At 48.6% G+C, this 26671-nt stretch overlaps 1 protein-coding gene across 4 annotated transcripts; it reads right to left on the minus strand.

Annotated features, from left to right (window-relative positions):
- Nucleotides 1-1479: 1479 nt before the first annotated feature.
- STMN4 (stathmin 4) lies at nucleotides 1480-24135 on the minus strand. 4 transcript variants are annotated; one of them, XM_040462732.1, is made up of 8 exons: nucleotides 24005-24135; nucleotides 9150-9241; nucleotides 7733-7828; nucleotides 6986-7066; nucleotides 6364-6572; nucleotides 5063-5254; nucleotides 4322-4375; nucleotides 1480-2083 (listed from the first exon to the last, which is right to left on the minus strand). In XM_040462732.1, exons 2-7 carry the CDS (start codon nucleotides 9160-9162, stop codon nucleotides 4355-4357), a joined length of 612 nt encoding a protein of 203 aa, XP_040318666.1. In that variant the 5' UTR covers nucleotides 9163-9241; nucleotides 24005-24135; the 3' UTR covers nucleotides 1480-2083; nucleotides 4322-4354. The 4 variants fall into 4 exon arrangements, with proteins under 4 accessions (XP_040318666.1, XP_040318827.1, XP_040318589.1 ...); XM_040462893.1 differs by lacking the exon at nucleotides 6986-7066; XM_040462655.1 differs by lacking the exon at nucleotides 4322-4375 and having other exon boundaries at nucleotides 2002-2083.
- Nucleotides 24136-26671: the final 2536 nt, after the last annotated feature.

Here is a 26671-nt window from a genome sequence, read left to right on the forward strand (position 1 = left end):
AGGATGGAGACGCTGATGGCGTAGATTTGTGGGAATAGACCCTTGAGGCCACTCTTGGTTCTTTCCGCTTGGAAGCAGACAGTTCTAGATGGCATAGCCCCAGCTTCTCACTTTCTCAAGCTCAGCAGCTTCGGAGGCCCCTAGGGCTAACCTCTAGTCTCCACATTCACTGGAGAGCAGTGGCTTTCAAAGAGTTTAATTGCAACCCCCAGAAGAAGTGCATGTTATGCTAGAACACACATCAGCAAACATACAATTGAAACACAATTTCCACCAGTGTCCATTGTTTCCTGTGATCATTTTGATGCTTTGTTTCCTAGTCTATTCCATTAAAAACAATTAAGGTTGGGTGGCACCCACTAAGTTGATTTCACAATCCAATAAGACACAACCCGACTTTGAGAAACCCTATTCTAGAACTCACATGTGAGTTTGGAAGTGTTGAGAAACAGCACAGTACAGTGGCTAAGAACTTATACTCTGGGAGCAAATGGCCAGAATTCAGTTCCCTCACTTATTACCTGTGTGGCTTGGGCAGGTTACTTAACCTTTCTATACCTCAGTTTCCTTGTCTGCAAAATAGGACAACGTAGGTATAGATAGATACAGGTATAGGTAAATATAGATATAGGTCTCCAGAAAATTGCCAGGCATCTAGTAAGTGCTGGTTAAGTGTTAACTGCCATTACCTTCCTCCTCTCCCTGCTCTTCATCATCATCAGTGATCCCTCCTGCTATCCCAACCTAAAATGGAGAAGCCAAATACAGTACCACTGGTGGGTGGGGGCGGGAGCAATACCAAAAGATTTATTTACAAGGCTGTACAAAACTACACAGTGTGCAGGACAGGGTGGGGGCCCTGCTCTGCAGGCTGTGCCCTTATTTGCAGGGAAGAAGGGGAGGGAGACCCCTTTCTTGCTCATGGTTTAGTGTTCTGGATAAGGTGAATGCTGGCTCTGAAATGATCCCTCTGCTTTCCACTAACAGACATTTAATTTTCTTGCTCACTTTTTGTGACCACCTAGAATCCCACACCCCCAAAGTGAGGAGAACTTCTTTCTTAGGATGATGTCAGGGACCATTCAAATGTCAACCCATAGCGGGCAAGATGGAATTTCTTCCCTCATCAATTCAGTGAATTCAATCCAATAATGGACAATCCACAAAGGGGGAAGAAGAAGAAGAAGACGGAGGAGGAGGAGGAGAAGGAGGAGGAAGAAGTGGAGGAGGTGGGAGGGGAGGGGAGGGGAGGGAGAGGGAGGGAGGAGGGGAAGGAAGGGGGAGGAGAAAAGCAAAAAACGAACTCTTTAATTATGCCAACGTCTGGCATGTTTAACCCACCTCCCCCAGCACCTCTCAGATGCTCTGATGGTCAAACTCAGGAACAAAAGAGGCAGCTGCTCCCTGATGGGTGGAAACCAAATTCAAGAATATTTTGTCAGTCACTGAAAAGACAAATTCAGGAAATAAAGAACGGGAGACCTGGAGTAAATATTTCATTGGTCATGATGATCAAAAGATGATGGTTAATACACACACACTCGGACCTCATCCCACCTGTTGTAGGGCGGAAGCAACACGTCCGGGGGCCCCCCCACCCTCTCCCTGGGCTTCCCCCACAGGGCCCTGCAGCCGCTGCCCCACCCCGGACTCTGCCCCGTTTGCAGCCTCCCTCAACATGGTGCCTGGACATTCACCGCGAAGAAAAGCCAAGGACTTGACCTGAGTCTGCGGTGGGCAGGGTTGCAATGTCCGTGAGTCCTTCTCCATCTTCTTTCCCAAGTTCTCTCCTTCTCTCCCCTCTCCCACCCCATCATTGTTCCCCGGAAACAAATAGGATGGCTTCACTGGTCAATTCTTTACATGTACAAACACCAAAAGCAGAGGAAACACCCCTGGCCACCCCCCTCCCCCCCAAACCCCAGTGCTGGGAGAGCAGCCCGCGGCGGACGAGGCTGCCTCGGGAACTGCGGAGCTGCTGGAGCTGTCCGGCTGTTCTGGAAACTTCTTTGGCCTCTGGGCTTTACCTGGAGGCCTCTTCCTTCAGCTCCTTGTTTTTCCGCACCTCTTCCGCGTGCTTGTCCTGAGAAGGAAGGGAGCGAAAAGGGCAGGTCACACAGGCTTCCCCCGGGATAAGGGGATAAAGGGAAGCCAGGGGAAAGAGAACACAAAGTAAAGAATTGCCGCCACAGGAAGTGAAGAGCAAAGTCTGCAAAGACGTCCTGAGAAGGGGCAGAAGGTGGCAGGTGAGACTGGCAGGAGGCAGGTGAGCGAGCCCACTGGTTCGGCCCGGGGAGCTCGTTGACTGGGGCCAACCTCCCACGGGGAACCCCAGAGCCCACCCACCTCTCCCTCCTTCACCTGGCCGTCCTGAGCTCGCACTCAGTGCATTGCTTGACTCAGTGTGAGAAGCAGCTCGGTGTCACTATGTGAGAGGAGCATGTGGCATTACGGCCAGGCCTCATTACAAGTGCCCCCCCCCCCCCCGCCCAACACTTGCAACGTGACCACTGCCTTCACTTCTGTCCTTCCCCTCCCTCCGTGCAAGTTGTTTTCTTAAGCCCTTTGGTGAAAGATGAGGGCTCTTAAGGTATGAATTGACGGAAGAATTTTTGGAAATGTCACCCAATTCCAGAAAGTGGACTCTCTCACAAGTGGGGTATGAGAACCCTCTTTGCCTCACAGCATAATAGCCAAAAGATGGGATCTGACTTCAAAGACCCATCAGCTATGTGACCTTGACCAATCACGTCACCGATCAGGCCTCAGCAACCTGGTTTTTAAAGAGGGCCATGAACGGAAAGCTCCTTTTACCTCTAGAATTCTGTGACTTTAGTATTCACCTCCAGGGCACCTCATGGCCTGCCTTCTGTCACCGCTCGTTGTACATCTGCCTGGGTCCCCTATTGAACGGTATCTTTCTTGCAGGCAAGGAGCACACCTTTTTCTTCTTTGTATTTCCCCATTCTTCCTAGAGCACCTCGTACATGGCAGGTGCTCAGTAAATATTGTCTCTACCAGACCTTGGCAATCATCCAGACATCATCATATCCACATATCAAAAATCAGCCTGGAGTAGGCCCACTAAGCCAGTCCAGGAATTCAAGATATATCTTAAACTATGAATCCATCCCTGAAGAGGCCCTAGAAATGTCCGTGGCCCTAGGAAAAGTGTGGGTAGTGGTGTGTCTAGGACAGTGGTTCTCAACCTCACCCCATAATCAGCATGACCTAAGGAATTTGTGACACCGCCGGGTCCTCGGGCACCATTCCTAGAGAGCCAGTGTCCGTAGGTCTGAGGTAGGGCCCAAGGATCTGTAGCTTTAAACTTAACACCAGGTGAATCTGTTGCAGATGGTCAGTGATCCACACAGAAATTGACACAAAGCATTGGCTTGGGGCAGGGCAGAAGTCATACATCTATCTCTCATTCCACCGCCTGCCTCCATCAGTGACCAAGAGTGAATGGGGTCACGATCCCAAAAGAGTGATGCCCACTCAGATTCTTACTCTGACATTTTGCTTCTTGAAGTCTTACCTCACCTCCGTAGCTATTACACCAGAGTGGGGACCTTCTCAATCTCTTCCCCTCAGAACCTACCTCCACTCAGGTGAGCTCTCTGGGGAGAACCCTAGATTTCTGGGCTCCTTTTCTTTGGCTTCCAATGGTCCCCTCTCTGGCCAAAGGGAAAACAGGATGATTGTGGACTGATCCCCCCGAAATAGGTGTTGAAAGAGTCCCCTAGGTTTATGGTACCCAGAGAACCGGGTTCTGGTCCCAGCTGCACTGCTTAGTGTCTGTGTGACCCTGGCCAAGTTATTTGACCTTCTCCGACATGGTTTGCCCATCAATTAAATAAGGATAACACTGTTGTGCTTACCTCATGGATTTGCTGTGGGGATAGGGGTATGAAAAGTAAACGTGTTTTTGCCATGGTTTAAATACCATATCGTGGCTCTAGCTTCAATGATTTCTTTTGGGTTTGGCCTGAGAGCCCACGCCCCATTTTATCGCAATCCCAGGTTTTTGTTTTGTTTTTGTTTTTTCCTGCAAGAGTTTGTTCCTAGCCAGCCCTCAGTAACTGGGGAAGCCTGAAATCAGACCCAGATCACTTCCCTCCCATCTGATACTTGGTGGAGGCCTTACTTCCCCTAGGAGGGTGGAGCGTGAGAGTGGAAGGGTTGCCACATGCTGGCCAGAGGCAGGGCCTACGCAACATTCAGATCCCCTGTGAAGAAACCGATCTTTCTAGTAGCTATTGCCAAGGGCCTGAGACTCTAGGTGGATGGGCAGGAAAAGAGTGGGGACCACGCTGCTCACCATGGGACGAGGCCACCGATCGGGTCCCGGGAGTCACCGCGCAGCAGGCGGCTCCTGGAAATAAAACACAGAGCTGGAGCTCTCCCAGGAGCTGCAGGAGAAACTGGGGCAGCCTGGAGACTCAGGAAATGAGGCCAACATGTTCTCAGCAGAACGGGCTGTTACTCTGCTGACACGTGGGACCAATCCCAGTCTCTCACGTTTCTCCTATGTAGGTGACACCATTTGGTGTATTGACAAAAGGCAGAATATTGGAAAGACCCGTGACTCACTCAGTCCATATCAAGAGGTTTGGAGAGAATCAGGTTTCCTGCTCAATGGTCAACCCAGCTTATCATGCCCTTGGCTTAGAGCCAAGAGCCCAAATCATCATCTTGCATTAAATCGAATCAGTTCATTGAAGGATGAAGCTGAGAATGTACAACTGCTTATTTGTCCTTACTCCCTTGCATCACACAGGGTTCCTCTAGAAGATAAGAGGTCTCATCTCCCTAAGACAATGAGAAACTTCAATTGTGTAGCTGTGCATCATAGCCCCCACAGAATTCCAAAGCTTGGCTCATGTTTCTTGCCTACGACTTCCCAGAACATTCCTTGGAACTCTCTAAGGATCCAACCTAACAGAAACACCCCTTTCCTACCTGAGGCTGTTTGATGCCTAAAATAATATGTAGGCCCTTTATACTTGCCATGGAAGGAAGAGAGTTTCCAGTAATCTCTTCTCTCTCCAAGACCACTTACCTTCTCTTGCAGCCGTTCCAACATGGCAGCAAGATGGGCCTCCCGGTTTTCCTTATTGGATTCCATCTTCTGGGCCAGTTTTTCCTTAGCCATCTTGATGAAATTGTTGTTTTCCTCAATGGCTTTTTGGATCACCTCCCGCTCGTGTTCTCGTTTCTCTGCTAGGTGTTTCAGGAGCTCAGCTTCCTGGTACTAAGGAAGCACAAAAGGGAGAGAGAGGCCCTTGAAAGTGAGCATACCAGGGTGAATTTTCACCACCATCACTTAAGATTTGCACACCCAGAACAGACGCCTCCCTGAGCCTGGCACATTGGCAAGAAGCTGAGACACTCTGGATTCTCCCACCATACCCTCAGTTCTTTTTCTCATTTCCCTCTTGCCTTCCTTCCTTCCTTCCTTCCCTACTTCCTTCCCTCCCTCCCTCCTTCCTTCATTCCTTCCTTCCCTCCCTCCCTCCTTCACAAATATTAAATGATGATATACCAAGTGCCAAGCACTATCCTAACAACTTGGGGAAACAAGAAGTCTACTAGAGATAAGACATATATATAAGTCTAACCCAGACTAGCATGTGACATATGCCCTAAGAGGTAGAGAGGAAACGCTATAGGAATTCAAGGAAGAAGATTATTTTCTCCTTCAAAGACGAAAAGCTTATGGGGCACCTGGGTGGCTCAGTACGTTGAGTGTCTGACTTCAGCTCAGGTCACGATTTCACGGTTCGTGAGTTTGAGCCTCACGTCAGGTTCTGTGCTGACAGCACAGAGCCCACTTCAGGTCCTCTGTCCCCCTCGCTCTCCGCCCCTCCCCTGCTTGCACTCTCTCTCTCTCAAAAATAATAAATAAACATTTACAAAAAAAAAATATGAAGAGCTTCCATAAAGATGGGTCAGAGGAATCAATAGGAAACATGGAAGGCACACAAGGGGGTGAAATATACCACACCATGACCTTCTTACCCTTTCCCCAGTTAAGGATCCTTTTCTTTAATTGTTTAGCCTTTCCCTAAATCGTTAGTGTTTGCCGATGTCTTCCTCTTGTCAGTGTGCACATAAGGCCATCTCTTGGGCATATGTAATTCAGTGCCTTATCCCTCTAACCAAACTGTAAGCTCCTAGAGACCAGGTACCTCACTTCTTTGTTTCCCTCAATGGTTGTTCCATTCTCTGCCCTATCCATGGGAGGCACTGCCGAAGTATTTGTACGTTGGTGGTGACCTGACCTCAGCTCAGGGCCACCACCTGTCTTCTCTAAGTCCCTCCCCTCATGCTGAGATAGAGGAAAGAAAAGACAGCACTTACCTTTCTTCGCTCCTCAGCTGCTTCTAGTTTCTTCTGGATCTCTTCCAGCGATGGGTCTCGCCGCCTGGGTAGGGAGGCATTGAACTCGGGGACCCCATCGAAGGAAGGTGGCTTCAGGATGACTTCAAAGGACTGGCCCGAGGTACATTTGTTCAGCTCAATGACTTCCATGTCGGAAATTACACACCAGTTCAGGTCCACTGTGTCTGCTAAAGAAAGCAATAGAAGGGGCTGCTCACCCCCTGTAAACTAGATTGGTGCCCCCAAAGCATGCACACATGCACACGTATATGGGAGCCCTAGGGTCCCCAAGGCAATCAGTTCTGGGTTGGTCCTGAACTAGGCACCTAAGGTGAATGGGGCTGAAGGGGCTGGTCGCCATGGCAAGGGCTCGGGCTCCAAGAGTAGAGGTCCCAGGCATCGCGGTTTCTAATAATGGCCGTAGCAACTGCTTTCGCTGTTGTTTCTGCCACAGGCTCCTACCGTCGTTGAGCTCTTGCTCAAATTGTCCTCAGTGGCAGCCAGTGGTTCATTTGCCCACCGCCCACCACCCGTCCGCTCCTCGTCCCACTCCCAGTCTGATGGCTCAGCCTATTGCCACCTCTCCCCTGCTCCCTCCTACCCTGCTCTCTTCTTTCTCTCCAGTCAGCACTGTCTTTCCGCTGGCTTTGATCTTTCCTCCTACACTGTCTCCCACACCAGCCTAGACAGAAAAAACAATCTCAGGTAACCCAAGCACTCCCGTCTCTCGTTTCCAAAACAAACCTGTCCCTTCCTTTTAATCCCACGGAAATTAAGAGGTGACCTGCTCCCCACCCCTCCCTGAGCAGAGTGTGGCCACTCAGTGCCCCCTGCCAGTGTCCTGGGACCCTGTCACAGGTCCCAGGCAACATGGCTACCGCACAACCTCCTTGGCTGGCTGCAGGGGGAGGTCCTCTCGTTCGCCCCCGCTCTGGACTCCGTCAGAGCATCTCCACCATTCACTAAGGAGACCTATCAACTGTGGAATCCAGTGGTTTGCGCTCATCTTCTATTCTAGGTGTTCCCCAAGGGCAGAATCTCTGACTGCCTCACCTCGGCATCTTCCACAGCATCCGTTTGTTAAATGAATGAAGAAAAGATAAGACCAGGAGGCAGAGGGCCTGATTCACCTTCAGCTGCTACCTAGTCCCCCCGGCTGCAGCCCCACACCAGCCTTTGCCTGATGCTTAGACCCTCAGAATCAGCTGCAGTGGTTTTACTGGCTCTGGGAAAGAAAACTTGATACGGGGAGGAGAGTTTCATAAAATTGGGACAGGAGCGTGCTACTCGTGGATACGAGCCCAGGAATCCTCCACAAGCTACACCCTCAACTGTGGCCCTCACTTACCTTCGTATTTATAGGATGATTTATTCAGAGGATCGGCCAGAAAACAGGAGCAGAACAAGGACACCAGTGGGAGCTCCTTCATCTTCTCTTTGTAGGCTGCAGAAACACCGGCAGAAGGTGGTGACTCCCTCCTAGTCTCCTGAGTCAGCCTCCGTGTGAGTCTGGGTGCCTGAGCAGCCAGGGGTCACCAGGCTCCACAGCGGCACCTAAACCACCCAAATCTACCCCTTGCCTGGGGATTCAGCCCCCTTTGCCCTGAGCGGCCCATTTTAGGATTCCTGTGTGTGATTCAGATCCACTTCTGTCCACCTTAGACAGGTGACCCTTAGACCCTTAGAACCTGACCCTTCCAGAGCACCCAGATGACCCCATCTTCTCCTGAGTACATTGTTTCCCTTCTTAGTACCGAATGCAGAATGCCCTCAGGTAAAGACCACAAACCCCAACCTGGCGCCCTGGACCTAGTGCTCTGTCTCCTCACACTTGCCCAGAATATTCCATTTACTTTGCTCCGAGATGCAGGAAATTCACGCTCCGTTTTAGTCCAAGTACTCAGCAGTGCTTCTCTGAATGGTAAAGATGCACACCACCATCCCTCCGGTCTTGCCTCTCCCTGGGTGGCAAGGTCAGGCTGTGAGCCTTCTCTGACCTTCCCAGCACAGGTGCCGGTGCCCATAAAGGCACCCCCACCGTCTAGTCTCTTTGTGTCAGGAGAGGATTTGAAAGCCAAGAGGTCACAAGTTAGAGCTGATATGGTCAAGTCCAGCCCACTATTGCCCTGGCCCCGGCCTGTGATCCTGCCTGTCCCCCCACTACCCTGGGGCCAGTGCACCTTGTTTTAAGCTCCACATGCTCAGGCCCTCTCAGTTCTCAGCTAAACCCAGTGTGGTGCCCAAGCACTCTCCTTCTTCTTTCCTTTTACTTGTTGAAAGCATAATCCAGTGTGAAAATAATACGTGTGCATTGTAAAAAGTTTTTAAAACACGCACAGATGAGTAAAAGAAAAGCTCTGGGGCGCCTGGATGGCTCAGTCAGTTAAGTGTCCGACTTCAGCTCAGGTCATGATCTCGCGGTCCGTGAGTTCGAGCCCCGCGTCAGGCTCTGTGCTGACCGCTCAGAGCCTGCAGCCCGTTTCAGATTCTGTGTTTCCCTCTCTCTCCGCCCCTCCCCCGTTCATGCTCTGTCTCTTTTTGTCTCAAAAATAACTAAATGTTAAAAAAAAAAAAAAAATTAAAAAAAAAAAAAAGAAAAGCTCAGCTGTGATCCCACCCACCATCTAGAGATAACGCCTTTTAATCCTGGGGTATACTTTCTGTCAGTCTTTTACCCTTCTCTGTGTCTAGGTAAGCACGTACATGTGTGTACAGAAACACCCTGCCCTACGGTGTCCCGCTGCATAGACAGTTTTTGTACCTACCGGCGAGGGTCATGTTTTCAGGAATGTGAGGACTGAATCTGGCTGAAAGTCACAGAGTAGGTCTGTCACCAGCTCAGGACGCTGTCACAAATCTGAGAAAGAGAGCATGTTCCCACTGACAGGTTATTCGCATAAGAAAGGTCTTTGCACAACTGGGGAGGGAATCCCAGGACGCACCTGGTCTGCCCCCACCTCCAGGACCTCTACACACCCACTCTCCCTTTCCCAAACACAGACCCCCCTCTTCCATATTACCGCAAGCAAGTTCAGTTTCCGGGCACTAAGGATAGCTTCATAATTGGCTTTCTAGTCTCAAGCCCCCCCGAGCATCAGACATGGATTTCCCAAAACTGTACATGTCAAGAGCTGTTCATTTGTCTCTGTGCGGCTCAGTGGCTGGGCCAAAGCAAAGGCTGAGGTGAGAGACAAATCTTAAGTCAGAATCGCTTGGGAGGTTTTCACAAAATAACTCTGTGTCCTGAATTTCTCCCTATTCCCCCTCCCAGCCCATTCTGATAGGGGGTGAGAGGGCATTGGACAGAGGCTGTCAAAATCCTAGTTCATATGGCCTCTCGCTCACTACCCACCAAACACTCCCTGACCCCGTTTAAGACCAACTATGAGAAGAGACAAATATTATTAAGGAATAATGTCATCACAATGCGGTTGGTACAGAGATGGAAATCTGCACGCAGGATTATTGTGGGAGCACAGAGATGGGGCTTCATGCTCAGCACGAGGCCTGGGGAGCCAGCAAGGGACCCCGGGTGTTAGCAGCACCTGCATTGAGTCTTAACTGATGAGTCGGAATTAAGCCTGGAGGGCACTGTGCTAAGGGAGCCATAAGCTGGAGGTGGGGGAGTGTGGTGAGAAATCTCTACGTCTATGGTTGACCAGAGAGTGCAAAAGAGGAGGGGGGAGGTGAAACAAGAGAAGCAGGGAGGGAGAAGGTCAGGGACAGTAGGGGACAGACGTCTACTGAAGGCTGCTATGCAAGGGAATGAGGAGTAGCCAGCGGTAAGTAGCCATCATGGGGAACACTTGATCCTTGGCCACTGTGGTGGTTAATTTTTGTGTCCACGTGACGGGACTAAGGGATGCCCAGATAGCTGGTGAGCATTATTTCTGGATGTCTCAGGAACACCCCCTCTCAGGGACAGGTTAGTATTTGAGTGGAATAGGCTGAGTAAAGATGACCCTCCCCAGTGTGGGTGGGCCTCGCTCAATCTGTTGAGGGCCTGAACAGAACAGAAGGCGGAGAAGGAGCGAATTCGCTCTCTCTGCTTATGCTGGACATCCGTCTTCTCCTGCCCTCAGACGCGAGAGCTCCGGTTTTCTGGCCTTCAGACTTGGGCTGGAGTTCTGCCCCCAGCTTTCCTGGGTCCCCAGCTTGTCGGCAGCTGATCGTGGGGTTTCTCAGCCTCCATAACCGCGTGAGCAATCCATCACAATAAATCTCTTTCTGTATGCATCCTATTGGTTCTGTTTCTCTGGAGAATGCCGACTGACACAGCCACCCTCAGTGGGCACTGTGCCAGGGCGGCATGAGCCAACAGCTTCCCTGCCTGCATCCTCACAAGGCAAAGGACTCTGAGATTGACTCAGAGTCACTTTCCTTCCTTAATGAGGCATATTCCCAATGGGGACCGGGGTCTGTACTGGCTGGGGGTGGGCAGGGGCACCAACAGGAGCAGCGGGCTCAGCTTTAGGCCAGGCCCATGTGGACTCCAACACAGACTTGACCTCAAATTGCACACATTAAATGAGAAATGCATATATACAGCATCCAGCAAAAAGGAGGTACTTAATAAACGTGTTTCCTTTCGTCCGCCTTTTCCATCAGGGTGGCCACCAGCCCCCACACACCTGCTTCAGAGTCACTACCTCTCTGGTCCTCACCATCCCTGCAGTTAAGGACTGTCATTGCCATTTGAAGATGAGGGAACAGAGGTTCAGAGGGTTTATGTGGGTTGCTCGGGGTCATGCGGTTAGAGAGTTAAAAACACAGCAACTGGAAGCTAGGTCAACCGGCTCTGGTCAAAGCTCTGAAACGAGGTCAGAAGCACTAAGTTCCCTCCAGCAACTTCATGTTCTTTGGAGCCAGGGGCCCTGCCATGCACCGCCCCCTTCGCCGTGCAGCACAATAGGCCTCTTTACTCAGAGTCAAGCTGATCCTGACAGTACCAGCGGGTCCCTGAACAGGGCCTGGAGGGGACATCCCTGGTCATGAGGCTCCATTCCACGCAATCTCAGCCCACGACTGGGCTGATTGATGAGGTGACTGGGAGGGTGAGAGGGTCCTTGCCAGCAGAGGGAGCCTCATCAGATTTTAACCTAGGTAATGGATCTGACGTAGGGGTCCAAATAAGTGAAGTGAGGCAGAGAAGGGACTCTGAGGAAGAAGGGGGACTGAACTGGGCTTTTTCTCTAGAGGGGGGTGCCTGGAACCAGGGACTGCGCCCCTCAGCCTAAGCTGGGAATGATGATCAAGGCCCTCCAGCCTTGGAGCACAGATGACAACTGCCGTCACCCACGTTATCCCAATTAATGTTCACTTGAGGCTGAGTTAACAAGACAGGAATCATCAGCTCCACTTTCAGATGAAGAACCTGAGGCTTAGAGAAACTGAGACTCTTGGCTAAGGTCACACAGCTACTTGGTGGTAGCACTGGCTCTGGGACCCAGCTCTTCTGACTTGTGAGCTCTTCCCTTTTGGCCAGAGGAGGGACTGGATGCTAGCGGCCGGGTCCTCCATGGTCCTGGAGACTCAGGGAAAGCCGATCTGGCCTGAAGGTACGGTTTAATTACAAATATGAGTGAGTGCTTTCCACACTTCTTGGGAAGATATTGTGCTGGGAGTTATAGAAGCATGAAGAACCAGGTAGAGAACAAAGGTCAGAGAGGCCAAGAAGGAAGACCAGGGCAGGGAACAGGAGACACTCCAAAGATGGGCAGAGGCATGCATAGCCAACGGAGCTGTAACTGAAAGCTCTGTGTTTCACAGGACTGGGGCCCACATAATCAAAAATATGTATTTATAGAGCATCTACCATGTGGCAAATGCTTTCATTTTAATTTTCATAAGAGCCTTATGATGTAAAGATTATCATCCCTGTTTTATAGGTGTGGAAATTGAGGCTCAGAAAGGGTAAGTGACATTTCCAAGGCTACTCAGTGGGGTGGGTTGAATGGTGTCTCCCAATAAGATACGTCCTCGTCCTTAACCCCTGCAACTCAGGAACGTGGATTTATTTGGAAAGGGTCTCTGCGGATTTAATTAAGTGAAGGACTTTGAGGTCAGATCATCCTGTATTATCCAGGTGGCGTCAAATGTAATAACAAGAGTCCTTATAAGGGACACACAGAGGGGAGAGGCCATTCGAAGAGGGAGGCAGAGATTGGACCGATGCATACACAAGCCACCAGAAGCTGGAAGAGACACAAAAGTTCCCTCCCCTAAGGTCTTATGGGAGAATGACACCTTGGACTTCTGCACACCAGAACGGTGAAAGAATTAATTTGTGTTGTTTCAAGTCATAAGTTTGTGGCAATTTGTTACGGCAACTGCAGGAAACTAATACATGCAGTAAGTGGCAGAACCAGGGCTCAGACCCATGATTCTTCCACCTTATCTCAACTACCAGTGTTTATACACAGCCAATTTGTTCCTTAAGATAATTTGTATATTTGCACCTACAGGTGCACCTACAGGTACACGGGGCCACTAGAAATCCTCATGCCATAGTCGTGACATTTCTATTGCACTCAAGACCCAAAAGATGTTGCTGCCCACGGGACATTCTGAGAAAGGATAGAAGGGGGCGGAGGGGAGGGCCTAGACTCTTCTAGAGAAGCCAGTGGTGAAAAGAGGTCCCAAGCCATTGTGTGGTGGCAGCCACAGGAGGGAGCCTGACTTTGCCCCTAATTAACAGGGAGCATCAGAGTCGAATGGGGTGGGTCATACCTGCCTCCCCAGCACTTAGCCCGGCTACGTGACGTCTCCAAGTTGGCTGGTGGGTTAGACCCAGATTGGATGCACACCACTTGGAAGATCTGGTTATGCTAACCCGTAGCCTGGAGGCCCTTCAGAATGGCCCTTTGGCCTCTGTTCTCCCATCTTAGACACCAACATCTCAGGCCATGCTCCTGGATACATCCAATCACCCTGAGGGCCCACAGACCAGCCTTGGCCTGGTCCCTACAAGCTTCTCACAACGCTGGGAATCTGTTAAACGGCATGGTGGCTTGGGTTATGTTGTCAGGCCACAGCAAAACACCTGCACTGCAATGGGGCCACCAGGCTTGTCCTAGAACTGCCAGAGAAGGGCGTTAAGAGATGTTATTGCTCAAGTTTACAGAGGACAAAATGCCAGGAATTCAGGGAGGCAATATGAAGATTAAAAGACAATAGGGGCCAGGGGCACCTGGGTGGCTCAGTCAGTTGAGGGTCTGACTTCAGCTCAGGTCACGACCTCAAAGTATATGAGTTCTAGCCCCACATTAGGCTCTCTGCTGTCAGCACAGAGCCCGCTTTAGATCCTCTGTCTCCCTCTCTCTCTGCACCTCCCCAACTCACTCTCTGTCTCTCAAAAATAAATAACATTTAAAAGAGAGACAACAGAGGCCAGAGTAGACATGAGTCAGTCCCATGGGGGGAAATCCTATCTGAAACATCACACATCAGAGCATCGTAAGGCAAAAAAAAAAAAATCTCTGCACTGAGGCAAACCTCTAGCCCTCCCAGAGGCTCTTTGTGTGTTTTCTGTTATGGCGAAGGCCAGTCCCAGGCCTCCCCAGTCCTAGGAAAGACCAGGACAATGACTGTATCCAGCCATAGCAAAGATCAAAGCGGTCCCCAACGGAAGGTAGATGACTCACACTCACTCAGCCAATAGCACAGAACCAGAACCCACGACAGTGGCCTCCTGACTCTTGCCCCGCGCTCACTCCCAAGCATTCTTGATGGGTGCAGACGGCTGGTCAAGAGGCAGGGCCTCCCTGGTCAGCCCCACCCTGGGGCTGTCAGTTGCTGATCCAGCAAAGCCCGTAGTGAGGGGACTCAAGCTTCCAATGGCAAAAGTGGGAGTGTGCTGGGTTATGCTGCAATTCAGATTCTGCAGGTGCTTCTCTTGCTGCCATGGCTTCAGAACTTGACAGTGTGTGGGCGTGCAGACTGGATTTTGGGGGGAACACAGAGGACCTGCTGGGCTGCATGCAAGACTCATTGGGACCAAGAATAGCAGTGGGAAGATCAGAGACCTCCAGGCTAGACGAAGCGTTTGTACTTTATATTCTATTCAGTAGGAAGGCACTGCCCTCATCGAAGAGAGAGAGAGGAAATGGTAATGCTGATGATAATAGCAATAATAATAGCTACCCCATCTTGAACACCGGCTTGTACCAGAAAATTCACAAGCGTTATCTCAAGTTATTCCCTGAGGTTATTTGTAAGGAGGCACTTGAAGCTCGGCAGAGTCAGGTTAATGACACCAAGTCCTACAGGTAGTTAAGGGCAGAGCTGGGATTGTCATCCTAAAGCCCATCTCTGCCATTAGCTGCTACTCATGCAAAAATAGATTCTTCTGGCAACATCAGCTTGAGGGAAAGATTAGGAGAAGAAGTTTGGAAGCCAGGACTAGGCACAAAATGGTGAGGAACTGCCTAGAACCAGTAACACCTTGGACTGTTTGCATTCCACCCAGCACTGTTTTCTCATTTGCAAACTGACCTGTACATTTACTCCAGTGCCAGCATCTAAGCGTCTATGTATGAAAAAGTGATCACACGTTTTTGTTGATGGACTGAACCATTAACGTAACTGGTAGATAATTAGTTAGCGGTAACCCCATCGAGCAGAGACCCGGGCCATGAAGAGGTAAGACGCAGAATGAGTACATTTTGACTGGCAGTGAGGGTGGCGGAGAGAGAAGGTCTAGAAATTAAGGCTGTTGACTGAAGGGGATCTCAGGTGGCACAGTGGGGGGCAAGGTGTCCAAAGTGAAGAGATCAGAACCCCCAGTTTTTTTCCTAGAATATCAGAATGTCAGCGATGGAGGGGACTGAACTGGTGATCACTAGCCAGAGGGTCTCAATGAGGACAGCCTGCTCCCAGGAATATATGTGGGACTTTTTGGTGGTCACTAGACTAGAGGTGGCTGTTAGTGGGCAGAGGCCACGTAAACCAACACCCTGAACTGCACATAAGATTCCCACACAACCAGCAACTGTCCCTTCCAAAGTGCCCAGATGCTCTTCCTAGAGATCAGAGATTCTGAGATCACACTGAGTTGATGGCCAAGATGGGACCAGGGTCCAAGGGTTTGCCCTCACCATTCGTACTGATCCTTTCCCTCCTCCCAACCACGAGGATGTGAGGGAACAGCTCACTCGGGGGCCACCAGAACAGCAGAGATAGGGAAGAGAAAGGGATGCAGAAGAACTTGTCCACATGACCAAACACGGTGGCCCCTGCTCCCAGGGTTTCTATAATGCAGTTGGTGGCCAGGAGCTGAGAGACAAGAGCACCAAAGTCTCCAGCGCCACGTGGCTATTTCTTGGGCACATGCTAGAACTCCCAAGGCAACTCTGACCGTCCACTGCCCGAGTGAGCCAGCATTTTGTTTGTTACCGCAACGAATGCCCAGATAAGGCCTTCAGGATGTGTCAAACCTTATGAGGACTATTTTTGAAGCATAGGAAGCGAACACATCCAAGTGGTTTGAATAGAGCGGTCCGGGGCAGGGGTGTTCAGAGACAATAGAGGGACTGTGGAATGGATGCAGTGAGCTCTGATCCAGGTCTTCTTTTTTTTTTTTTTTAATTTTTTTTTCAATGTTTTTATTTATTTTCGGGACAGAGAGAAACAGAGCATGAACGGGGGAGGGGCAGAGAGAGAGAGGGAGACACAGAATCGGAAACAGGCTCCAGGCCCCGAGCCATCAGCCCGGAGCCCGACGCGGGGCTCGAACTCGCGGACCGCGAGATCGTGACCTGAGCTGAAGTCGGACGCTTAACCGACTGCGCCACCCAGGCGCCCCTGATCCAGGTCTTCTAACACAGGCAGAACAGGGAGGTGGCTCTTTAGATCTGTCCCAATCACTAGTCCTACCAAAGTTATGCGTGTGCTGCAAATAAGCTGCACAAACTACCTCAGTGTCACGAAATCAGATCATCTCTGCACAGTGCCCCTGGTTATTTTGTGCCAATCAGAAGACTCTGACCGAAAGCCATATCTAGGTTAACAAAGAGAGAGAGAGAGAAATTATTTTTTTCATGAATGCGGTTCATTCTCTCCACATTATTTATTGACTATTTAATTCTGTGCCAAACACTCAGCCGGGTCCTAAAGTAACCACGGGGGTTTTTGGTGATGAAAATGTGAAACAGGTCCCTTGGGTGAGAATTCGGGGCCTCTGGAAGTTCTGCAGATGCTCCGCGGGTCTTCAGCAATCCTCCAGCAGTTATAAAGGCAGGAGGAGCAGATATTAGAGCACAGGTCAAGACTGGGCCAGTGAGATCCACAGGACACTGGACAGGCACAACAGTGTGTAATTAGCTGGCATCGGGGAGCTGGCGCTTACCTGAACACCACCTTCACTTGGGTTGCTTCTAAGGGGATCAAGAATAGGAGAGGTGGGAACCATGGTCAGGAGCAACTTCCAGACAGTACCTAACGGACTCAGAAATACAGCTTCGGTTGTGCTTCTAGGAAATAAGGAGGAGTCACCTGTTGACAAGTGCACACCTCTGGAGGCCTAAGTCTGAGGAACCCCTCCTAGTTGTAATAGCTACATTGGGAGGCAAGCCAGAGAAGGAAAATTAAGTCTGGGGAAATGAGTCCCAAATAATTAACAGCGATAGCACTTTCTGGGCTGCTTTTATTTTCCATTCAACACCTACAGAAGAATCAACATCCTAGAAGCAAAGTTCCAATGGAAAGAGTCTAAGTGTCCATCAACTGATAAATGGATAAAGAAGATGTGGTTTCTACATACAATGGAATACTACCTGGCAAGGAGAAAGAATAAAATCCTGCCATTTGCAGCAACGTGGAACTAGAAGAACCAGATGGAACTCACTCGTGCTAAGTGAGATAAGTCAGTCAGAGAAAGACAGATACCATGTTTTCACTCGTAAGTAGAACCTGAGAAACTTAACAGAAGACCATGGGGGAAGGGAAGGGGAAAACATAGTTTCAAACAGAGAGGGAGGGAGGCAAGCCATAATACACTCTTAAATACAGAGAACAAACTGAGGGTTGATGGGGGGGTGGGCAGGAGGGGAAAATGGGTGATGGGCATTGAGGAGGGCACTTGTTGGGATGAGCACTGGATGTTGTATGTTAGCGATGAATCAAGGGAAACTACCCCCAACACGGAGAGCACACTGTATACACTGTATGTTAGCCAACTTGACAATAAATTATATTAAAAAAAAAAAAAAAAGGAAAGACAAAAAACAGAAGCAAAGTTCCAGGGCATGGACTTCCATTCAGGGTCTCTGGGTGGAGTGCAGAGCATTGCGACCCGGGTACCATGAGAGACCCTGGACTCATTACTTGGAAGCATCAGCATATGGAAGAAACTCTTGTAATCTGAGTCCTAGTGACACCAATAGCAATATTTTGGAGTACTTTACAGTTTATCAGACATTTTCAATTGCGTATATCTGTATATGTACATTTTATATGTAATGTTTTAATTATAAGCATATTAAAATCCTAGTTTGAAACATCTGTGTGACAGAGAAACGAAAAGAAATCCCTGCCAGGTTGCTACTTTTTCCTGTTGGCACTTCCTTCTAGTTGTTTTGCTTTTTTTTTTTTCCTAATGTCCATTATTTTTACATGGTTGCAATCTGGACATATATATTTTATCATTGCATTCTCTCCAAATCCTATAAAATAGGTACTATTATACCCATTTCACTGATGATCAATTCAGGTGAATTACTTGATTTGCCTAAAGTCATACAAGCAGAAAATGATAAAGATGGGATTTGAACTAGTGTCTTCTTACGTCAAAGCTCCATGGTACTTCCTCATATCCAAGGCCAAGAGAAAATGTAAGACGGATGATTGCCTAGGGCATGTGGATGAAGGGCACACAAAGGCTCCTGGGCCCCACATCTGCCTTCCCACCATGGGCAGCCCCAGGGCTTAAAATTCTCACTACTAAGTTCTCTCTTGCATCAGGCAATGTCTTCGAAAGTCCTGTTAAATAGGGGATGAATCACTGGAATCTACCCCTGAAATCATTATTACATTATATGCTAACTAACTTGGAAATAAATAAATAAGTAAATAAATAAAATTTTTAAGAAATATTCAAGCTAGAAAATGAAGGAATAAAAAGCCTTTTATGAGGAAAAAAAAAGTCCTGTTAAAATGCATACACATGACCTACCAAGTGTAATAAATTAAATCATTTTCACATCAGCAGAGAACAAGCAATAGATTTGTAGACATTCCCAGGGGGCAAGCTCTCTGCCCTTAGATGGGAGGAGCCCTGGAGATCGCTAGCATTGCCCACCCTTTTCAGATGAAGAGACAGAAGCCCCAAGAGGTTCTGTGCCTTTCCCAAGATTAAGTAGGAGGAACAGAGAGGTTCCCAACCTACATTTAACCTATAATCAAGGGACAGTCTCACCTTTGGCAATATTATTCTTGTTTTCATTATTCTTTCATTCTTCCCCAATGCTTTGTATGTTTCACATCTTGTGTTTGATCTTTAAGTTAAAATCATTTCTATCTATATTTTATTACTTTAAGGAGAAAACAGTATCTAACGTTTTTCTTCGTGAGAGATGAGAGTTTTGCATACTTTAATTTCCTTCCCTACAAAATTTCTGATTTTGTCACAGTGACTGTATTTTCAGTTCTGGATTATTATTAATGATTTCCTTCTTAAATTATTCATTTAACAAACATTCATTGAGAACCTACTATATGCACTATGGGAGATGCTAAGACACTATACATGTATATATAATGATAAATTTAATAGACACATTCCTTGGCCTTAAGATATTCGACATTTGCATTCAGCTTTGTAAATGCGTTGATTATATTGAGACAAAGGCTCTAAATTCTAGTGCTTTCTTTCGTGGTAACCATTAGCAATGTCATATCTTTTTTGTATTTGGGTTCTTTAATTTGATAAAAAAAAAAAAAATTTGGCTACCGAGACTACTTCCGGGGTAATATATTTTTCAAGAAGGGTTTGTGGAGTACCTACTGAGTCCTTACATATCTGTTTGATGGCAGATGCAGAAGACAGACAAACCTATCCCGGGATCAATAGTCAAGTTGTGTTAGTGCTTCCACATTCTGTGTTTCAACCTTGCTTTCTACCTGGTTCACATTTCAGGGCACTGACACCCAAATGATCCACTGGAACTCTCCATCTGTCCCCCCCCCACCCCTTGCCCGCTGGGTCTTTCACCCTGTCGCCTGCACTCGGCTCCTTTCTCTGGATTCACAGTCTCTGGTTTGTTCTCTGAACTCCCAGTTGCCTGTGCCTTGCCATAAATTAGGTCAGTCAACCACCCCAGACCCCTGTTCCTTTCAATCTGTTCTGTCCTCTTGCTTCCCACCACCTACCTCTGACAGAGGACCCTAAGGGAATGGACGCACAGCGGCGATCAGTTTTAATGGATAGAAAAGACCAGTGAGCATGAGAGAAGGAAGGGGGAAAAGATAGATGTGTATGGGGAGGCAGGGGTAATGTACCCATTATCTATGTATTTTCCTGTCTTCCTAGTGGAACTAAAAATGTAAAAACCTAGAAAATGTTTTTTAAAATATCAGAAGAGATTTTCTTTGTCCTTACTCTTCCTCAAAGAAAAACACACAAAGTAACATTTTTCCAGTCTATCACATCTCCAAATATAGCAAATTCTAACTTAATAAGCAAATTCAATCATACATGATGAATGTTTATTAGCCAAGCCAAAAAAAAAAAAAAGCGGGGTAGAGTTTGTTTCTCTACAGAGCATTATAAAAATTACATTTTGCATGTTTCATCATTTTTCCCCAAATTCCTATCCCTCTCCCCAAATAAAGGTCTCAGCTCTACCTACCTGTCATTTCAAAATCTCTGGGAATTCTGTGTCTACAAATGATAGTCTCCAGGTAAGTGGGAAATAAAACAAAGATATCAAGGGGTCTGGAGAAAGGATCTTAAGGGTTCAGGAAAAATTACGTCTTTCTTGGGTTAGGGTTTTGATTTTGAAAATATCCAATTATTTAAAATCAACAGCACAGGGACGCCTGGGTGGCTCAGTTGGTTGAGCGTCCGATGCTTGGTTTCAGCTCAGATCATAATCTCACGGTTCGTGGGATCGAGCCTCCTGTTAGAGCCTGCTTGGGATTCTCTCTGTCTCCCTCTCTCTGTGCCCCTTCCCCACTCTCTCTCTCTCTCTCTCTCTCAAAATAAATATATAAACTTTAAAAAATAAAAGAAAATAAAATCGACAGCACAGAAGATCTGAATTTTCCCGTTCTTTCTATGTGATTGGTTTAATATAAACACTCGGTCCTTCTCTCTTCTCCTCTCTCTTCCCTTCCTTTTCTGCCTCCCTATCTGTCACACCTTACTCTGGATCTCAGTTTATCAATCTTTATTGTCCTACTTTAAACCTCATCAGTCAGCCCACTCATGTCCCACAGGGCAAATGTGGTTTAAATGGCCTAGTCGGATGAGAGAAGCAGCAACTGTGCTTGGCCCTTGGATTTCTTTTACTGAGCCAAAAGGAAATCTAGATATTAAGCCAAAAAATGCAAGACACTCCCACCACCCCACCAGCCAATAATATGTCTGTTCAACACTCTGCTCAGGAAGGACAGATTTTTTCCATTTTTGATGGGTCCTTTAGAACACAGGATCTCCTAAAGAGATAGTTTTTCCACTTAAACACAGTACTTGGATTTTGGACACTTGATATTGTATATGGTCATAGGGACATGTTTGAACAAGATAGTTCTCCTTTCAAGAAGGTCACAGTCCTGGGGCACCTGGGTGGCTCAGTTGGTTAAGTGGCCGACTTCGACTCAGGTCATGGTCTCGCGGTCTGTGAGTTCAAGCCCCACGTCGGGCTCTGTGCTGACAGCTCAGAGCCTGGAGCCTGCTTCAGATTCTGTGTTTCCCTCTCTCTGACCCTCCCCCGTTCATGCTCTGTCTCTCTCTGTGTCAAAAATAAATAAACGTTAAAAAAAAAAATTTTTTTTTAAATAAAATAAAAATTAAAAAAAGAAGGTCACAGTCCTTCGGCTCAGATCGTGATCTCACAGTTCGTGGGTTCAAACCCCGCGTCGGGCTCTGTGCTGACAGCTCAGAGCCTGGAGCCTGCTTTGGATTCTGTGTCTCCCTCTCTGTCTCTGCCTCTGCCCTGTTCACACTCTGTCGCTCTCGCCTTCTCTCTCTCAAAAATAAATAAATGTTAAAAAAAATTTTTTTTTTAAATCAAGAAGTTCACAGTCTACAATATGGGTGAATCTTGAGGACATTATGCTAAGTGAAAGAAGCCAGTCATAAAAAGACAAATGCTGTGTGATTCCACTTATATAAAGTACCTAGAATGGTCAACTTCACAGAGACAGGAAATAGAATGGGGGTTACCAGGGGCTGGGGGGAGGGGAGAATGAAGAGTTAGTGTTCAACGGGGACGGAGTTTCAATTTGGACAGATAAAAACAGTTTCGGGGATGGATGGTGGTGACGGCAGCACGACAATGGGAATATAGTCAACACGACGTAAAAATGGCTAAAGTGGTAAATTTCATGTTATGTGTATTTTACCAAATTAAAAAAAAAAATGTTCAAAAGAAGTTCATAGTCTAGTAAGAATTATCCATAGGCTTATAGTCTTAGAAAAGGTCATAAGGGTCCCTTAGCCAATGTTTTTTTTCTTACTGGGACCGACAATAAAGAACTTCATTTTATATCATGAGCCAGCATGTGTATGTCCTAATACTGACATATACACACACATATATATAGTCATTGATACATCTACGTGGATACACATAAATATACATATAACTAAAATATAGACGTAAATATGGGTGTATTTATTTATAAATATGACATTTATTAAATATGTTTATAAACATAATTTATTTACAAATATTTATATAACTAAAAACACATCATTAAAAAATGGCATAGGAAATATTTACTCTACTATATGGAACGTGTTTTGACTTTTTTTCTACTCTAACTCCATTTTATTTGAAAAATATATATATCAGTTACAACCCCCAAATTTGATTTCACAGTCCACTAATGGATCCCAGTCAGCAGTTTGAAAAACACTAATCTAGCCCAGTCTCCAACACAATGCAGAAATCTCTATAACCGATCTCCTGGGTGATCATCGAACTTCTGTTTGAATGCCCTCAGTGATGGGGAGCTCACTCCCTACAATGCTCTGTGGTGAATCCATCTAGCAGTTAAAGATCCCCGTCCACTCCAAACTTGTTCCAGGAGTGGGCCAGGTGGAGCCAGGGATCACAGAAGGTCTGGGACCTGCTGACAGGTGTTCTGGTGCTGGTGACAAGTGGGTTTCAAGGAGTTCCTAGCAGCAAGGTGGGGGCTTGGGGCATGCTTGAGAGGAGGGGGCTGGCTGGCCCTAGAGGACAGGGCAGAGTCTCTGGAGACTCTAGCTTTGCTCAGTGGAGCTGCTAATCAGACCTTGGCCCTCTGCTTCCTCACCACTCTCTCCAGCACTATGATTATCTCCTCAACAGAAGAATGATCTCATCCCCCCTAGCACCCTGACTCCCTGCCTGTGGGAGAGATTTCCTCCCCCTAGAGAGGGGCTCAGCGTCAGGAGAGACAGATTCTCCCACATTCTCTCTCAGTCTGCCACCCACCCCGCAGGACTCCAGCGGGCCACCGCTGGCCATCCCCGCCCACTGTTCTCTTGGTCTTGAGACACGAGGGTATTCCTGCCCAGGGTGTTTGGACTCAAGCTACCTCAATATTCTGAGACCCCCAAGGGATTCCGGGCACCTGCCTTTTTTCAGGACAATGGGACCCCTCCACACCTGACTGTGTCTTCCTGGGAGGAATGAAACAAAGCACTGCCACGTGGGGACAAGGCTGGCCACTGGACAGCGGATCCAGGTCCTGGTCCCCTGGATGAGAAGAGGGCAGTGCCTAAACTCCAGGCAAGGGCGGCGGGTTGAGTGAGGAGTGGCCTCGCTCAGCCACCAGCGGGGACCAGGGCGTGGCACTTGTGGGTTCCCGCAGTTTGTAGCCAGACAGCCAGCCGGCCCTGCCCAGGTAGGATGGGTTGACCTCAGGGCGAGGCGGAGCCAGGAAGAGGTGGTGATCTCATTGCATCCTTAGAACCAAGAGCAAAAAGTAACCCAGTGCAGACGGAGGAGAAAGAAAAGGATGATACACAGGGGAAAGGGAGCCAGGAAAAACTGTGGCTGAGAAAGGAAATGTAAAACAAAAAGCAGCTTCTAGCCTGAAACAAATCACGGGTCAGAGCCAGCTCCAAGGGAAGCCGGACTCTGAACAAAACCTTTCTCCCAAAGCAACAAAACATTTTTATGCAGAAAGAACTCACCATGGACATCTGACCCAAAAGAAACCCTGGCAATTCGCACCTGTCCTCCGAGCTCTGGAACAGAAGGACTGCCTGTAGCCCACCCTTGCCCCTCGGGGTAGCCCCATTCTTTTCACCTCACCCCATTTCTGCCAGGATTTCACAAAGTTTCATTGATTGAATGAAACCAAAAGGCAACACAAAGGGCGCCAGGCCCCTCGCTCCTCCTCCCTGCGGCTGCTAATAATTTTTTCTTTTGTCTGAAAAGCCTCAAAGAATTTGCATCCCATTCCCACTTACCTGCGGTCCTGTTCAGGCGAGGTGCTTCCTTCCTCACTCCCTCAATTAGTGGTACCCTGGGCTTCTCTTCACATCAGCACCACTGCTCGCTCTCGCCATGACATCACCTCTGAGCTCTGTGATTGGCTGACAGGGGGTTGCTTGGCAATTGGACAGTCTCCGCTGGTGGAGCAGGGATTGCCTGAGTGAGTAACTCTTAGCAGGCCAGGGAGTGGAAGATGATGTCAGACAAACAACCTGCTTTCCATGCTGCCTGTGGCGCTGGGGGCCAGAGGGTAAGGGTAGGGATGCAGAAAGAAGGAGGGAGGGAATGGTACGAGAAGGTGGGGGCTAAGGCACTGCTTACAAGCTCAGCTGTCCGGCCAGAGGGAGAGCACCTGGAGAGGGGGAGCAATGAATGATTTCCAGAATCTTTAGCTCTTTCAGATCTGGGGGTGGGAAAATATGGCATCTAGAGGAGAAATCAAAAAGAACAGATGAACCCTAAAAATAGCTTCCGGAGGGCTTGGTGCCTGTTTCCAGCTCTGTCAGAAGGGCTGGTGGGTTTGAACAGTGAGTCAGAAGGCAAGGAGGGGCTGCAGACACCCCAGGCTTTGGGGCTCGTGAGGGCCTGGCACGCGGGTCCCGGGAGAGCAAGGCTCCCCTTTTGCCACCTGGCTGTGATGTTGGCCACGCCCCTTCTGTGGCAACCTGACTAGAGCTGGTGGGCCCTCACAGCCCACCCAACTCCCCTGGGCCTTCCAGAAGGAAGGAGACCATGACTGAAGCTGAGGACCCTCACTACCCTGGTGATGCCTCAAACAGATGGAACGCTGACCAGAGGTGACGGGTCACCCATGGTGGTTCCCCTAGTTCCCTCAGGGAGCGGAGGCAGGGAGCCCTGAAGGCATCTTCTCAGCCTGCCAGTCAGCCGGAAGTGGCAGGGCCAGGCAGCCTGCCGGACTAGACCCCCTTCTCTAGAATGCTTCTCCCATCAAAGCCTCGCTGAGTGGGCTCTCCATCCCTGCACCCCCAAGGCAGCGTCCCACCACCCCGCCTCACCTCACCTCCTTCTTTCCAGTGGGAAAGGGTGGATTTCTGCTGTGGCGATAAAATATACATAGCACGAAACTTACCACTTTAGCCATCTCTCCGTATACACGTGGATGGCATTAAGCACCTTCACAGTGCTGTTCAGTCATCACCACCACCCATCCCTCGATCCCTTTCATCTTCCCACCTTGAAATTCTGTTCCCATTAAACACTAACTCCTCTTTCCCCTCCCTTTGGCTCCTGGTGACCTCTAATCTACTCTCCGTCCTGATGAATTTGCCTCTTCTAGCAAATTCATTACCTCATGTATTACCTCATGCCACTGGGATCATACGCTGTATTTGTCCTTTTGTGTCTGGCTGATTTCACTTAGCATCATGTCCTCCAGGTTCATCCACGTGGTGGCCTGTGTCAGAATCTCATCACCTCACCCTTTTTACGGAGGGTTTGTTCACCCACAGTCAATTTCACTAACTCTCACCCTCTACCACCACATCCCTGCTGACCGAGAACACACGAAAGTCACCTTCGCTCAGCCCATGCCTTTAAATTGTTTTTAAATTGCGAGAGCACCGAAGAGCATTTGCACATCAGTTTGTGCAGGTGGAAGATGCCCTGTGTATCCACTCTGTAGGCGTGCTGGGGAGGAAGCAGGTTCTCAGGCCCTGGCAGGGACCTCACAGCTGGGACCCAGGGTTGGCATCTCACTGTCCAGTGCCCTGTGCTGTCCTCCAGGGGCACCATGTGGACATATATCTCCAAACCAGCCACTTCGCATCAAGAGAAGAAAGCACCCATTAGACTGCCCCACTCTGGGCCACCACACCGAGTAGGGGTGAGGGAGTGACCAGAATAAGGAATGACCCCTGACAGCCTTTGGAGTTCACAATGCTTGCTCACACGGGTCCTGTCCTGTAACCCCCAGCGGCCCTGCAAAGGCAGTGGGATGAAAACCCTTCTTTTGTTGGAACAACATGCTTATCACGCACGCCACAAGCCATGAACCCAGCCCCCCCTCCCCCAGGCCCGGGGCTGTCTCATTTTAAACGGAATCAAGAGTGCCTATGGGTATCTAAATGGTTTCCTGGATGTGCAGAGATAATAGAGGCCACACTGCCTCCCAGGCTCGTATCAGGAATCCAAGTAAACCAGAACCCCGTGGCCGCCTTTGCAGTCAAGGCATTCTCTCCCCTCCCCCCTCCTCCCTTCCAGCGCTGAGAAGTCTGGAACTCCACAATCTGCTGCTCTGGAAAAGGGGGGTGGGGTGCGGGGAGGAGACAGTGAGTTGCCATGGTGATGGCAGCCAATGAGAGATACTCTGCTACTAGGGGAGGGAAGTGCTCAGAGTCCCCCTCACTGACTGATAGGAGAAGGGGGCTGGGACCAGGCGGGGAGGACAGGACATCACAACCGGAGACCAAGGAGGGGGAGAAGGGAAATGCAGAAAACTGCCTTGTTTCTAGAGTCACTTAGCTACCATTTGAGTACTACGTTGTGATGGACTATATATATATATATATATATATCTGTGTGTGTGTGTGTGTGTGTATATATTTATATATATACACACCATGTTGTGATGGACCGTATCTATATCTATATCTGTATTACCTTGTGATGGACCATATTTATAT

Source organism: Herpailurus yagouaroundi, unplaced genomic scaffold (assembly GCF_014898765.1).
Source record: "Herpailurus yagouaroundi ecotype Mexico unplaced genomic scaffold, PumYag 28, whole genome shotgun sequence".
Classification (NCBI taxonomy): Eukaryota; Metazoa; Chordata; class Mammalia; order Carnivora; family Felidae; genus Herpailurus; species Herpailurus yagouaroundi.